Source organism: Melanostigma gelatinosum (assembly GCF_949748355.1).
Source record: "Melanostigma gelatinosum genome assembly, chromosome: 1".
NCBI classification, from domain to species: domain Eukaryota; kingdom Metazoa; phylum Chordata; class Actinopteri; order Perciformes; family Zoarcidae; genus Melanostigma; species Melanostigma gelatinosum.
This window is the reverse complement of record NC_136634.1, coordinates 19644498-19657573: the sequence shown is the minus strand read 5'-3', so window position 1 is coordinate 19657573 and position 13076 is coordinate 19644498. Positions and strand designations below refer to the sequence as shown.

The 13076-nt window shown below is 38.9% G+C and overlaps 1 protein-coding gene across 1 annotated transcript; it reads left to right on the top strand.

The window, feature by feature from the left end:
• Positions 1–12239: 12239 nt before the first annotated feature.
• LOC306782633 (protein C19orf12 homolog) lies at positions 12240–12754 on the top strand (the record flags this gene model as incomplete). The annotated part of the gene is made up of 2 exons (XM_079276076.1): positions 12240–12399; positions 12489–12754. 2 exons carry the CDS (start codon positions 12240–12242, stop codon positions 12752–12754), a joined length of 426 nt encoding a protein of 141 aa, XP_079132202.1.
• Between the last annotated feature and the right edge of the window lie 322 nt (positions 12755–13076).

Genomic DNA, 13076 nt, shown 5'->3' with positions numbered 1-13076 from the left:
CATAAAAATCAAAGAGCAAGTATTTTCATTTTTTGTGCACGTGTTACTCAGTTTACAGTAGTAAAGGAGAAAATAACAAGAAAGAAAAGCAAAAAACATAAAACAAACAAAACAAAAAACAGAAAACAAAGAGCTACTTAAATTAGAACACCCACCCACAAACCCACCCATAGACAAGGCCTTCACATTTGTTTACGTAAAGTTTATGTAGTACAGCATTGTAAAACTATAGTTCAGTCGTTAGGTTAAATTGCAATTAATCAGACAGATAAGGGAAGGACAGAGGACCAGATAAATCAGTCCAAATTACCAGACATATCTCATTCGGTAGGCAACACGAATAGATTCTGAAAATATGAAATGAAAGGTTACCATTTCTTCGCGAAATTGTCATTACATCCTCTAAGACAGTGATTCTTAACCATAGGGCCACCTAGAGGGCCGCGAAAAACGTTCAGTTTTGCACCTGTGGGCCGCGAGGGCCGCGGGACTGCATAGGTTATCAATTGAAGACACCAGAGATATCACTGTTATCCATGAGACACTCAGTTACGATACAGCTTCCCACCACCAGGTGGCGGTAATGCGTCAGTCAGTTGTTTAACAAGCTGCAATAAGCAGAAGAAGACACTCAGCTAGCCGCTAGCCTGTAGCGAAAGTTATGGATAAGTTATTAAAAAGAAAAAATGAAGACGACAGTAGTGCCATACCCCCCAAAAGTCTAAATGTGTGCGCAAGTACAACCCTGACTTTCTTAAGTTTCTTAAGCTTTGTGAACGGAGGCAACGAGGCAGAGCCGAGTGCTCAGTGTGTGGAATGTGGGCTAATGCTATCAAACGAAGCACTGGAGCCTTCAAAAATAAAGCGACACGTAGCGACGAAACATCCAACGCTCGTGGGAAAGTCTGTTGGGCTTCTTGTTGTGTATGCAGGTTTACATACACATGATAATAAATGTCTTTGTGATCATCACATTGTATCATCTCATTTATTTAACAAGGGTTTTGCCTGTTCAACACCGGCGTCCTCCATCCCTTTGCAATCATAAGAAGCGTGGTCTTTGTTGGTGAAATGTTTCTCACATACAAACAATTACTTATCGTAAAAAATCTTCAAATATATAGTAGAGTAAAATGTTTTCGGTGCGTTTTCTAGAAACTACAGGTCTGATGAGGAAAGTGGGAACAGGTGTGTAGGTGGGAGGGGCTGTCATGTGACCAGGACTGGCAGGTCTGGGGAGTGAGCAGGGGCTGGAGAGAAGGACAGAGAGCCAGGACGGGCAAAACCACCAACCCACTAGAAAGTCTCTGACCGCCCTCGAACTTCTCAGACAGTTTAAGTCAGGGGTGCCGCCACGTCATTTTATGTGGCCCACGAATCCGCCAGAATTTATTTTCTTTTGATTTAAAAAAAATAAAATAAAAAATAAAAAGTTAGATTTGATAATAAAAATATCCCCATCGTCGAAATGATGAGATCGAAAGTCGAAGTTATGAGATAGAAAGGCATAATGATGAGCTACTTAAACACACAGTCACAGAAGCAGCTCTTTGGCTGCTTACTGTACACTTGCAAATATTATTGTGAGTATATTGATGACTACTTTAAACGTGGCTTTACAACACATGAAACACTTCACGTGGGATTGTGCAAACGCACCCTTGAAAGGATTTTAAGCTTTGAACAAAGTTATTATAATTACTTGTGTTTGCTATTTTCTTTAATAGTTTGATCTTTGATAGAGTAATCTGGGTTTCTTAACCCTAAATTAAAAGGATTTAAGTTACAATAACAGAAATGTGCTGAAATATAGTTTTACATTTATATAACTGCATGTACAATATTTTAACATTTGAATAAACAATCAAATGCAGAGACAGTTATTTACCAATCTGTTGGGAGTAGTTACATTTACACCGTCTTACATTTACAACCGGCCCTTTGAGGCCGACCGTGATGCTGATGTGGCCCGGAGTGAAGATGAGCTTGACACCCCTGCTCTAAGTGCATGTTTAATTTTTTCAAGACTTAAAAAAAACATCACATCCTTAAGCCAGGCATATATGGCTCTTTTCTTATTAAATGGCTCACTTCTCCCTTTGGTCGTATCTTGAATGCCCAAACTATTAGGCGTAGTTATCACTTATATTAACATAATCACAACCAAAAGAAAAATAATAATCACAAAACAGTTGATGTGCTTTACTGTAACGTCCAGTCGTAATAAATACTTCTCAGTCTCAACTATTATCCAAATAACTATGATAAAGCCACCTTTTTTGCTGACAGTATAGCTTTCCCATCATGATCTGCTTCACTGAATATCTAACAACATACAGAGATATATATTCTAGATCATGTATCAACTGCTGACAAACCCCTTGAATGAATAAGAGCGGATGTTTACTTTTGCAGTGGTGGAATCTAACTAATTAATTAACTATATTTCAAAGCTTTAGTTATAGTTACTTTGCAAAGTTAGATTGTTGATAACAACATAAGGTAGGTTAGAATATATTATTACAGATAGTAAATATAGTAGCGGTGTATTAGATCTGGATTATTCTTCCACCCCTGGACTTCAGTAAATTAAGTGACACAATGTCACACTTTTAATGGAATATCTAACGTGTGACTTATTATCTCCAACTAATGGCCTATAGTGCCAGTAAGCTGTTGTGCTGAAACATGTTGGTAAGACACTGACCGCTCCACTTTCTGTCCGTTATTTGGTGCCGAGCAGGCAGCGCTCAGTGGATTTGTATTGGTGTGTCAGCTCAAAACAGCTGCTTGTTGACGAGAGTGGGGACACCGAACTAAACCCTAAATGTGTCCTAAACCAAAACAATGAGCTTAAAGAGGCTTAAACGTTCTGCAGAGATGCAAAGTAAAGTGATGAATCTTTGTATCCGCCTCTCTGGAGGCTTAATTTTCACAATGAGGAACAAACATCTGTAGTCCTCTCATTCAATATAAATATAAAAGAAACATTCCTACACTACAATTTCTCTGTCAAATAACAGTAAAGTGCTGGCAGCAGAGACGCCAGCAATGTACTGTAATTCTACAGTATTCATACCGTGAAATGACTTAACAGCATATTACTGTAAAATTATAATGCAGTGTATTTCTGTATTTTTTTCAATTTCTGTATTTTTTTCTGTATTTTTTAGGTCATTTTGAGACATAAATAACCTTATTATGAAATGACCACATGGTCAAGTATATTTTTGTATACTGCTGTGACTTCAATAAATGAAAAGTACTGAGTGTTTTCTCTTTTTTTGTTCAGAACTTAAAAGCAAAATGAATACAACAGTCTCAAGTGAACTTATAGAAAGGAAAAAGTATATGGTCCTGGCCAAGGGGACAGCAGAACGTAATATAAATCAAAAACAGCTGATAAATGCATTTTATAGGACAGGTGGCAACATTAAGGCCCATCATGATGATTTAGTCTGAATCTACTGCATGTTGATCATATGGCCGACATAACCTCACTGATAATTATATCATTGTTTATAGTAACTGAGGTTAGCTTTAGTTTAGAGCAGTGGTCCCCAACCACCGGTACCGGGCCGCACAGGAAGAATAAATATTATATTATTTCCGTTTTATTGATTATCAGAGTCTGAAGGAAGTTTTATTTTGAAAAATGACCGGATTCTCTCGCAATTTCATCCGCCTGTGCCTCTTGACATGTCAAGACGCTTTGTCTCGGTCACAACTCTGCTGGTGTTTTGGATTAAAATCGAGGCTGAATATCCTGAGATCGCCACTAAAGCACTGAAAACCCTGCTTCCATTTCCAACATCCTCTTTGTGAAGCGGGATGTTCTGCAGTGACAGCAATCAAAACAAAATGGCGGAGTAGAGTGGACATCAAGAACAGACTTTGGGTGTCATTGTCTCCCATTACCCCCAGATGGGGTAATGGGAGACTAATGGGAGGGCTGCCACAGATTCAGCAATGTTAAAAGGATCATTTGTAGAGTTACTTGCAACAGCTTAAACTTTTGTTGTGACTTGTTGCATGTATGATTTTAAATATCTGCAAAGCAACAGACAAAATAATTTTTTTTAATATACAGTGTTGTATCATTACTGCTAATGGGTCATAATGTGTGGAGTTTTGTGAAAACTGCCATGGAAAACATGCTGAACACTGGACTAGCAAATAGTGAATTCATAGAATAGAACAGAATAGAATAGAATGCTGGATGGAACTGGAACACAGCTGAGTTCTGGGATTAGAATGTTGAGGTGTCATCTTGTGGATGAAGCCCAGTGCTCCACAGAGGACAGCTGGACAGCTCTGAGGGAAGCCACAGGCAAAACCACTCCTCAAAATTTCTTGTAAAGTATTTTATTTTATTTTATATGACTGGTCAGACTCCCTGTTGAGGTGAAGGTCTGTCATCTGGCAAATTGGCAGATGAACTTGCAAGCTTTTCAACCTCACTTCAGGCTTCCGGTGTGTCCGATGTCGGCTGCTGTGGTAATATACCCTCACCAAACTCCTGTCGTGTAAACCAGGAGCATATCTGACCTGTAACTTTGGATTCAGAATAGACTTTGACTGCTACCACTTTTCATAATTTGGCTCACGATGTTTGGTGCCACTATTATAATTGAAGGATTACCAAATCCCTCCTTGAATATCAAATTGTTAGCATTGATTATTTACTGAGAGTAAAGTACAGTAAAACTTAGAGAGCTTTGCTTAGAGGAGGGATATTTTGAAATATAGTATTTATAATCATACAGTTATAAAATAATGAACTAACTGTGTAAAATGTTGGCATTTACTCTAACCTCCTACATTAGGACAGTGTTTTCATGCTGTCATTCACTCACTCTCTGTGCTTTCTCTCCTCACAAGTTTCTATGGATCATTGTTATATCTGGACACTGGTCTTGCCTCTAACGTAGTTGTGACACATGCAAGAGTAACTTCCCTGGTTGCCCTGATCGTGACAGTGAGCGTGTACTGTCGGGGAGAGGCAGTCACGTATCTCCTGAGTGAGAGTCCTGAACGGTGACATGTCGCCGTGTTGGGCTGCTGTTTCAGTAGTATCAAACAAGGGGATGGCCAGTCTTCAAATCATGTGCCAACATGCGTTTGGGTACTTCCGGTGTCCGATGTACAATGATGGGGTAATATACTCTCACCAAACTCCTGTTGTGTGAACCAGCAGCATATCTGACCTGTAGCATTGGATTCAGAATAGACTTTGTCCGTCAGCACTTTTCGTAATTTGGCTTAGTATGTTTGGTGCCACTATAATAATTTAAGGATTACCAAATCCCTCCTTGAATATCAAATTGTTAGCATTGATTATTTACTGAGGGTCAAGTACAGTAAAACGTATAGAGCTTTGCTCAGAGGAGTGATATTTTGAAATAATTAATTTACAACTGTATGACTATAAATACTATAACTACCGGTATGTAAAGTTTGAGGATTTACTCTGACTTCCTACATTAGGACAGTCTTTGTATGCTCTCATTCACTCCCTCATCTCTCTGACTCTCGCTCTCTGGCTCCTACTCTATCAGCTGACAGTGGGCGATTTCGCCACGGCCTCCCTCAGCCAATCATATATTTCCTGTCAAACTTTAAAGACCTGTTCTCTTCTGTGCAGTCAGCTGTCATTTCAGTACGAACCGATGTGACCCTCCTCCCCATTCATCATTACATCTGGTGTTCAAGGTTTCTTCCACTGAGGGCAGTCCCACTCCACATGCCATCATCTATCTTCAACCTGCCCCTACTGTCTTCAACAACTCTACCAGTGTCGACTCTCCAAAATTTTAACTTTACTTTGCACAATTTAATAAATGTATTTGTTCACTGTAAATTAAGTTTCTCCTGATTTAACAAGCTGTGTCTCCCTGTATAAGTGTGTCAATGATCTCCCGGTGGCTTCAGTTCTATTTGTTTTGTTTTTTGTGATGTATGTTATTTTATTTCAAACTAATTTGCAATCATAAGAAGCGTGGTCTTTGTTGGTGAAATGTTTCTCACATACAAACAATTACTTATCGTAAAAAATCTTCAAATATATAGTAGAGTAAAATGTTTTCGGTGCGTTTTCTAGAAACTACAGGTCTGATGAGGAAAGTGGGAACAGGTGTGTAGGTGGGAGGGGCTGTCATGTGACCAGGACTGGCAGGTCTGGGGAGTGAGCAGGGGCTGGAGAGAAGGACAGAGAGCCAGGACGGGCAAAACCACCAACCCACTAGAAAGTCTCTGACCTCCCTCGAACTTCTCAGACAGTTTAAGTCAGGGGTGCCGCCACGTCATTTTATGTGGCCCACGAATCCGCCAGAATTTATTTTCTTTTGATTTAAAAAAAATAAAATAAAAAGTTAGATTTGATAATAAAAATATCCCCATCGTCGAAATGATGAGATCGAAAGTCGAAGTTATGAGATAGAAAGGCATAATGATGAGCAACTTAAACACACAGTCACAGAAGCAGCTCTTTGGCTGCTTACTGTACACTTGCAAATATTATTGTGAGTATATTGATGACTACTTTAAACGTGGCTTTACAACACATGAAACACTTCACGTGGGATTGTGCAAACGCACCCTTGAAAGGATTTTAAGCTTTGAACAAAGTTATTATAAATACTTGTGTTTGCTATTTTCTTTAATAGTTTGATCTTTGATAGAGTAATCTGGGTTTCTTAACCCTAAATTAAAAGGATTTAAGTTATAATAACAGAAATGTGCTGAAATATAGTTTTACATTTATATAACTGCATGTACAATATTTTAACATTTGAATAAACAATCAAATGCAGAGACAGTTATTTACCAATCTGTTGGGAGTAGTTACATTTACACCGTCTTACATTTACAACCGGCCCTTTGAGGCCGACCGTGATGCTGATGTGGCCCGGAGTGAAGATGAGCTTGACACCCCTGCTCTAAGTGCATGTTTAATTTTTTCAAGACTTAAAAAAAACATCACATCCTTAAGCCAGGCATATATGGCTCTTTTCTTATTAAATGGCTCACTTCTCCCTTTGGTCGTATCTTGAATGCCCAAACTATTAGGCGTAGTTATCACTTATATTAACATAATCACAACCAAAAGAAAAATAATAATCACAAAACAGTTGATGTGCTTTACTGTAACGTCCAGTCGTAATAAATACTTCTCAGTCTCAACTATTATCCAAATAACTATGATAAAGCCACATTTTTTGCTGACAGTATAGCTTTCCCATCATGATCTGCTTCACTGAATATCTAACAACATACAGAGATATATATTCTAGATCATGTATCAACTGCTGACAAACCCCTTGAATGAATAAGAGCGGATGTTTACTTTTGCAGTGGTGGAATCTAACTAATTAATTAACTATATTTCAAAGCTTTAGTTATAGTTACTTTGCAAAGTTAGATTGTTGATAACAACATAAGGTAGGTTAGAATATATTATTACAGATAGTAAATATAGTAGCGGTGTATTAGATCTGGATTATTCTTCCACCCCTGGACTTCAGTAAGTTAAGTGACACAATGTCACACTTTTAATGGAATATCTAACGTGTGACTTGCATGTATGATTTTAAATATCTGCAAAGCAACAGACAAAATATTTTTTTTTAATATACAGTGTTGTATCATTACTGCTAATGGGTCATAATGTGTGGAGTTTTGTGAAAACTGCCATGGAAAACATGCTGAACACTGGACTAGCAAATAGTGAATTCATAGAATAGAACAGAATAGAATAGAATGCTGGATGGAACTGGAACACAGCTGAGTTCTGGGATTAGAATGTTGAGGTGTCATCTTGTGGATGAAGCCCAGTGCTCCACAGAGGACAGCTGGACAGCTCTGAGGGAAGCCACAGGCAAAACCACTCCTCAAAATTTCTTGTAAAGTATTTTATTTTATTTTATATGACTGGTCAGACTCCCTGTTGAGGTGAAGGTCTGTCATCTGGCAAATTGGCAGATGAACTTGCAAGCTTTTCAACCTCACTTCAGGCTTCCGGTGTGTCCGATGTCGGCTGCTGTGGTAATATACCCTCACCAAACTCCTGTCGTGTAAACCAGGAGCATATCTGACCTGTAACTTTGGATTCAGAATAGACTTTGACTGCTACCACTTTTCATAATTTGGCTCACGATGTTTGGTGCCACTATTATAATTGAAGGATTACCAAATCCCTCCTTGAATATCAAATTGTTAGCATTGATTATTTACTGAGAGTAAAGTACAGTAAAACTTAGAGAGCTTTGCTTAGAGGAGGGATATTTTGAAATATAGTATTTATAATCATACAGTTGTAAAATAATGAACTAACTGTGTAAAATGTTGGCATTTACTCTAACCTCCTACATTAGGACAGTGTTTTCATGCTGTCATTCACTCACTCTCTGTGCTTTCTCTCCTCACAAGTTTCTATGGATCATTGTTATATCTGGACACTGGTCTTGCCTCTAACGTAGTTGTGACACATGCAAGAGTAACTTCCCTGGTTGCCCTGATCGTGACAGTGAGCATGTACTGTCGGGGAGAGGCAGTCACGTATCTCCTGAGTGAGAGTCCTGAACGGTGACATGTCGCTGTGTTGGGCTGCTGTTTCAGTAGTATCAAACAAGGGGATGGCCAGTCTTCAAATCATGTGCCAACATGCGTTTGGGTACTTCCGGTGTCCGATGTACAATGATGGGGTAATATACTCTCACCAAACTCCTGTCGTGTGAACCAGCAGCATATCTGACCTGTAGCATTGGATTCAGAATAGATTTTGTCCGTTACCACTTTTCGTAATTTGGCTCAGGACGTTTGGTGCCACTATAATAATTTAAGGATTACCAAATCCCTCCTTGAATATCAAATTGTTCGTATTGATTATTTACTGAGGGTCAAGTACAGTAAAACGTATAGAGCTTTGCTCAGAGGAGTGATATTTTGAAATAATTAATTTACAACTGTATGACTATAAATACTATAACTACCGGTATGTAAAGTTTGAGGATTTACTCTGACTTCCTACATTAGGACAGTCTTTGTATGCTCTTATTCACTCCCTCATCTCTCTGACTCTCGCTCTCTGGCTCCTACTCTATCAGCTGACAGTGGGCGATTTCGCCACGGCCTCCCTCAGCCAATCATATATTTCCTGTCAAACTTTAAAGACCTGTTCTCTTCTGTGCAGTCAGCTGTCATTTCAGTACGAACCGATGTGACCCTCCTCCCCATTCATCATTACATCTGGTGTTCAAGGTTTCTTCCACTGAGGGCAGTCCCACTCCACATGCCATCATCTATCTTCAACCTGCCCCTACTGTCTTCAACAACTCTACCAGTGTCGACTCTCCAAAATTTTAACTTTACTTTGCACAATTTAATAAATGTATTTGTTCACTGTAAATTAAGTTTCTCCTGATTTAACAAGCTGTGTCTCCCTGTATAAGTGTGTCAATGATCTCCCGGTGGCTTCAGTTCTATTTGTTTTGTTTTTTGTGATGTATGTTATGTTATTTCAAACTAATTTGCAATCATAAGAAGCGTGGTCTTTGTTGGTGAAATGTTTCTCACATACAAACAATTACTTATCGTAAAAAATCTTCAAATATATAGTAGAGTAAAATGTTTTCGGTGCGTTTTCTAGAAACTACAGGTCTGATGAGGAAAGTGGGAACAGGTGTGTAGGTGGGAGGGGCTGTCATGTGACCAGGACTGGCAGGTCTGGGGAGTGAGCAGGGGCTGGAGAGAAGGACAGAGAGCCAGGACGGGCAAAACCACCAACCCACTAGAAAGTCTCTGACCTCCCTCGAACTTCTCAGACAGTTTAAGTCAGGGGTGCCGCCACGTCATTTTATGTGGCCCACGAATCCGCCAGAATTTATTTTCTTTTTTTATAAAAAAAATAAAATAAAAAGTTAGATTTGATAATAAAAATATCCCCATCGTCGAAATGATGAGATCGAAAGTCGAAGTTATGAGATAGAAAGGCATAATGATGAGCTACTTAAACACACAGTCACAGAAGCAGCTCTTTGGCTGCTTACTGTACACTTGCAAATATTATTGTGAGTATATTGATGACTACTTTAAACGTGGCTTTACAACACATGAAACACTTCACGTGGGATTGTGCAAACGCACCCTTGAAAGGATTTTAAGCTTTGAACAAAGTTATTATAATTACTTGTGTTTGCTATTTTCTTTAATAGTTTGATCTTTGATAGAGTAATCTGGGTTTCTTAACCCTAAATTAAAAGGATTTAAGTTATAATAACAGAAATGTGCTGAAATATAGTTTTACATTTATATAACTGCATGTACAATATTTTAACATTTGAATAAACAATCAAATGCAGAGACAGTTATTTACCAATCTGTTGGGAGTAGTTACATTTACACCGTCTTACATTTACAACCGGCCCTTTGAGGCCGACCGTGATGCTGATGTGGCCCTGAGTGAAGATGAGCTTGACACCCCTGCTCTAAGTGCATGTTTAATTTTTTCAAGACTTAAAAAAAACATCACATCCTTAAGCCAGGCATATATGGCTCTTTTCTTATTAAATGGCTCACTTCTCCCTTTGGTCGTATCTTGAATGCCCAAACTATTAGGCGTAGTTATCACTTATATTAACATAATCACAACCAAAAGAAAAATAATAATCACAAAACAGTTGATGTGCTTTACTGTAACGTCCAGTCGTAATAAATACTTCTCAGTCTCAACTATTATCCAAATAACTATGATAAAGCCACATTTTTTTGCTGACAGTATAGCTTTCCCATCATGATCTGCTTCACTGAATATCTAACAACATACAGAGATATATATTCTAGATCATGTATCAACTGCTGACAAACCCCTTGAATGAATAAGAGCGGATGTTTACTTTTGCAGTGGTGGAATCTAACTAATTAATTAACTATATTTCAAAGCTTTAGTTATAGTTACTTTGCAAAGTTAGATTGTTGATAACAACATAAGGTAGGTTAGAATATATTATTACAGATAGTAAATATAGTAGCGGTGTATTAGATCTGGATTATTCTTCCACCCCTGGACTTCAGTAAGTTAAGTGACACAATGTCACACTTTTAATGGAATATCTTACGTGTGACTTATTATCTCCAACTAATGGCCTATAGTGCCAGTAAGCTGTTGTGCTGAAACATGTTGGTTAGATGTCTTTAGGAGAAGATGTACTGTTGTCTGAGGTGCAGGGGAATGTGTCACAGACTTTCAGATGTGAAATAACTAAATAACATTACAGTGGATGAGAGAGCTTTAGGGCTCTTAGTGTTTGGAGCCAGACAATTAAAAACTACGAAGTTGTATTTCCTAAACGTGTAAAAGGACAAAATATCTATGTTTTAAAGTATCACTTTTGTATCAGAAGCCACATTTGTGAGGCTTATAAGGACTTAAGTGTGAAATGTTTGCCTAAAGCAGAACAGCTGGAGGTTAGAGTGGGTGACGTCAGCCGCTCCGCTACTGCCCCCTTCTGGCCTGGACAGGATCCAACACTGATCCTCTTAACATTCATAACATAAAGTTAATTTTATGTCAAAATAAAATAAATACATGAACAACAATGTGACTACATCCTGTGTGGGTCACATTCTTCTAAAGATAAAAATATTAATTTCCCCAGATATTAGTTTACATCACCACAAACATGAATATAAAGCACATCACATGTATTTTACAGCATCCCAAAGATGCTTTCCAGGTCAGATCAGAGTTGAATCACTGAATCCATGGAAATATTACAATACATGTTTGATTCCTGTATTTAAAATGTTTTGAAAATTATCATCCCACAAATATGAGTTGCTGTCAAGTGCACCTTTAAAATGTTAAAGTGATATTCAGAGATTATTAAAGTAATTTAGGGTACTTGTAATTAGTTTAGCCTGAACACATTGGTCAATTGTTATTGGGGTGAATATGTCGAGATATGTTAAGTTATTATAATCTTCTGATAAATGAAGTATATTAAGGGGTGAAGGGGTCAGTTTGTGTTTTCTTCAGGATTTAGTTTGGTTCATTTAAAATGATCAAGATTAAATAATAGTTGCAATGTACCACCAGTAAACAACACTTGCTTCCCTTTTATAATGTATCACATCTACAAAACACGCACTACGGGCTTCATATCTGGTCACAGAATAGCAAGAAAGGGGCTACCTCACACAATCACCGAAGACTCCTGAAATGTATAAATCTGATCCACAGTATGTGCCATCGACTTGATGATGTCATGAAGCTGTGTTGTGAGTTATCTGCAAATCAGCAAATCCAGACCACAGTGAAAGGCTCAGGGAAGGGAGCAGCAGCAGCGGGCGGTCTGGCCTTCGCTGGAGGGTTAGTCGGGGGACCTCTTGGTATCGCAGTCGGTGAGTGGGAATAAATGCATGCAACAGTTTCTCCCACTCGTGTGTGTGCAATCATAATTCCACATGTTTGAAACCCTCTTAACATGTAGGCGGTGCTGTCGGAGGCCTTCTGGGCTGCTGGCTGACCAGTGGACAGTTCAAACCGCTGCCTCAGATCATAATGGAGCTCAGTCCTCAGCAGCAGCAGCAGCTTTATGGTAGTCTTCTGGCCGTGCTGGGAGACATTCAGTGGACAGATTTGGCTCAGCTAACTGCTCTAGTGATGGGCAACGCCACCCTGAAGCAGCAGCTGACGGCGACCCTTCTCGGGTACATCTCCAAGGAGCTCCAGGCGCAGGTGCACTACGTGGATTAGTGTCTGTGGAAGAACTGGGATACCCTAACGTAGGGGTGCACATGCTCAGAAGGTCTTTTGAAAATAATGTGAACTGTTTTATGACGCTGAAGAGACTCTTTATCAAATGTGAAATCACATGTTGTAAATTTGCACAGACGCCATCACAGTCTTGGTTCCAGGTTATACAGTTATTGTGAAAACAGCTGTATTGTTATGATGTGGGGTGTTTCGCGGACCCAAATGCAGACTCAGACAGCAGAGTTCTATTTCAAAACCAAGGTAGTTTATTTCTCTCAGTCAAGGGAAAAGACAGGTAATGGCCAAAGGCAATAGGAGGCGT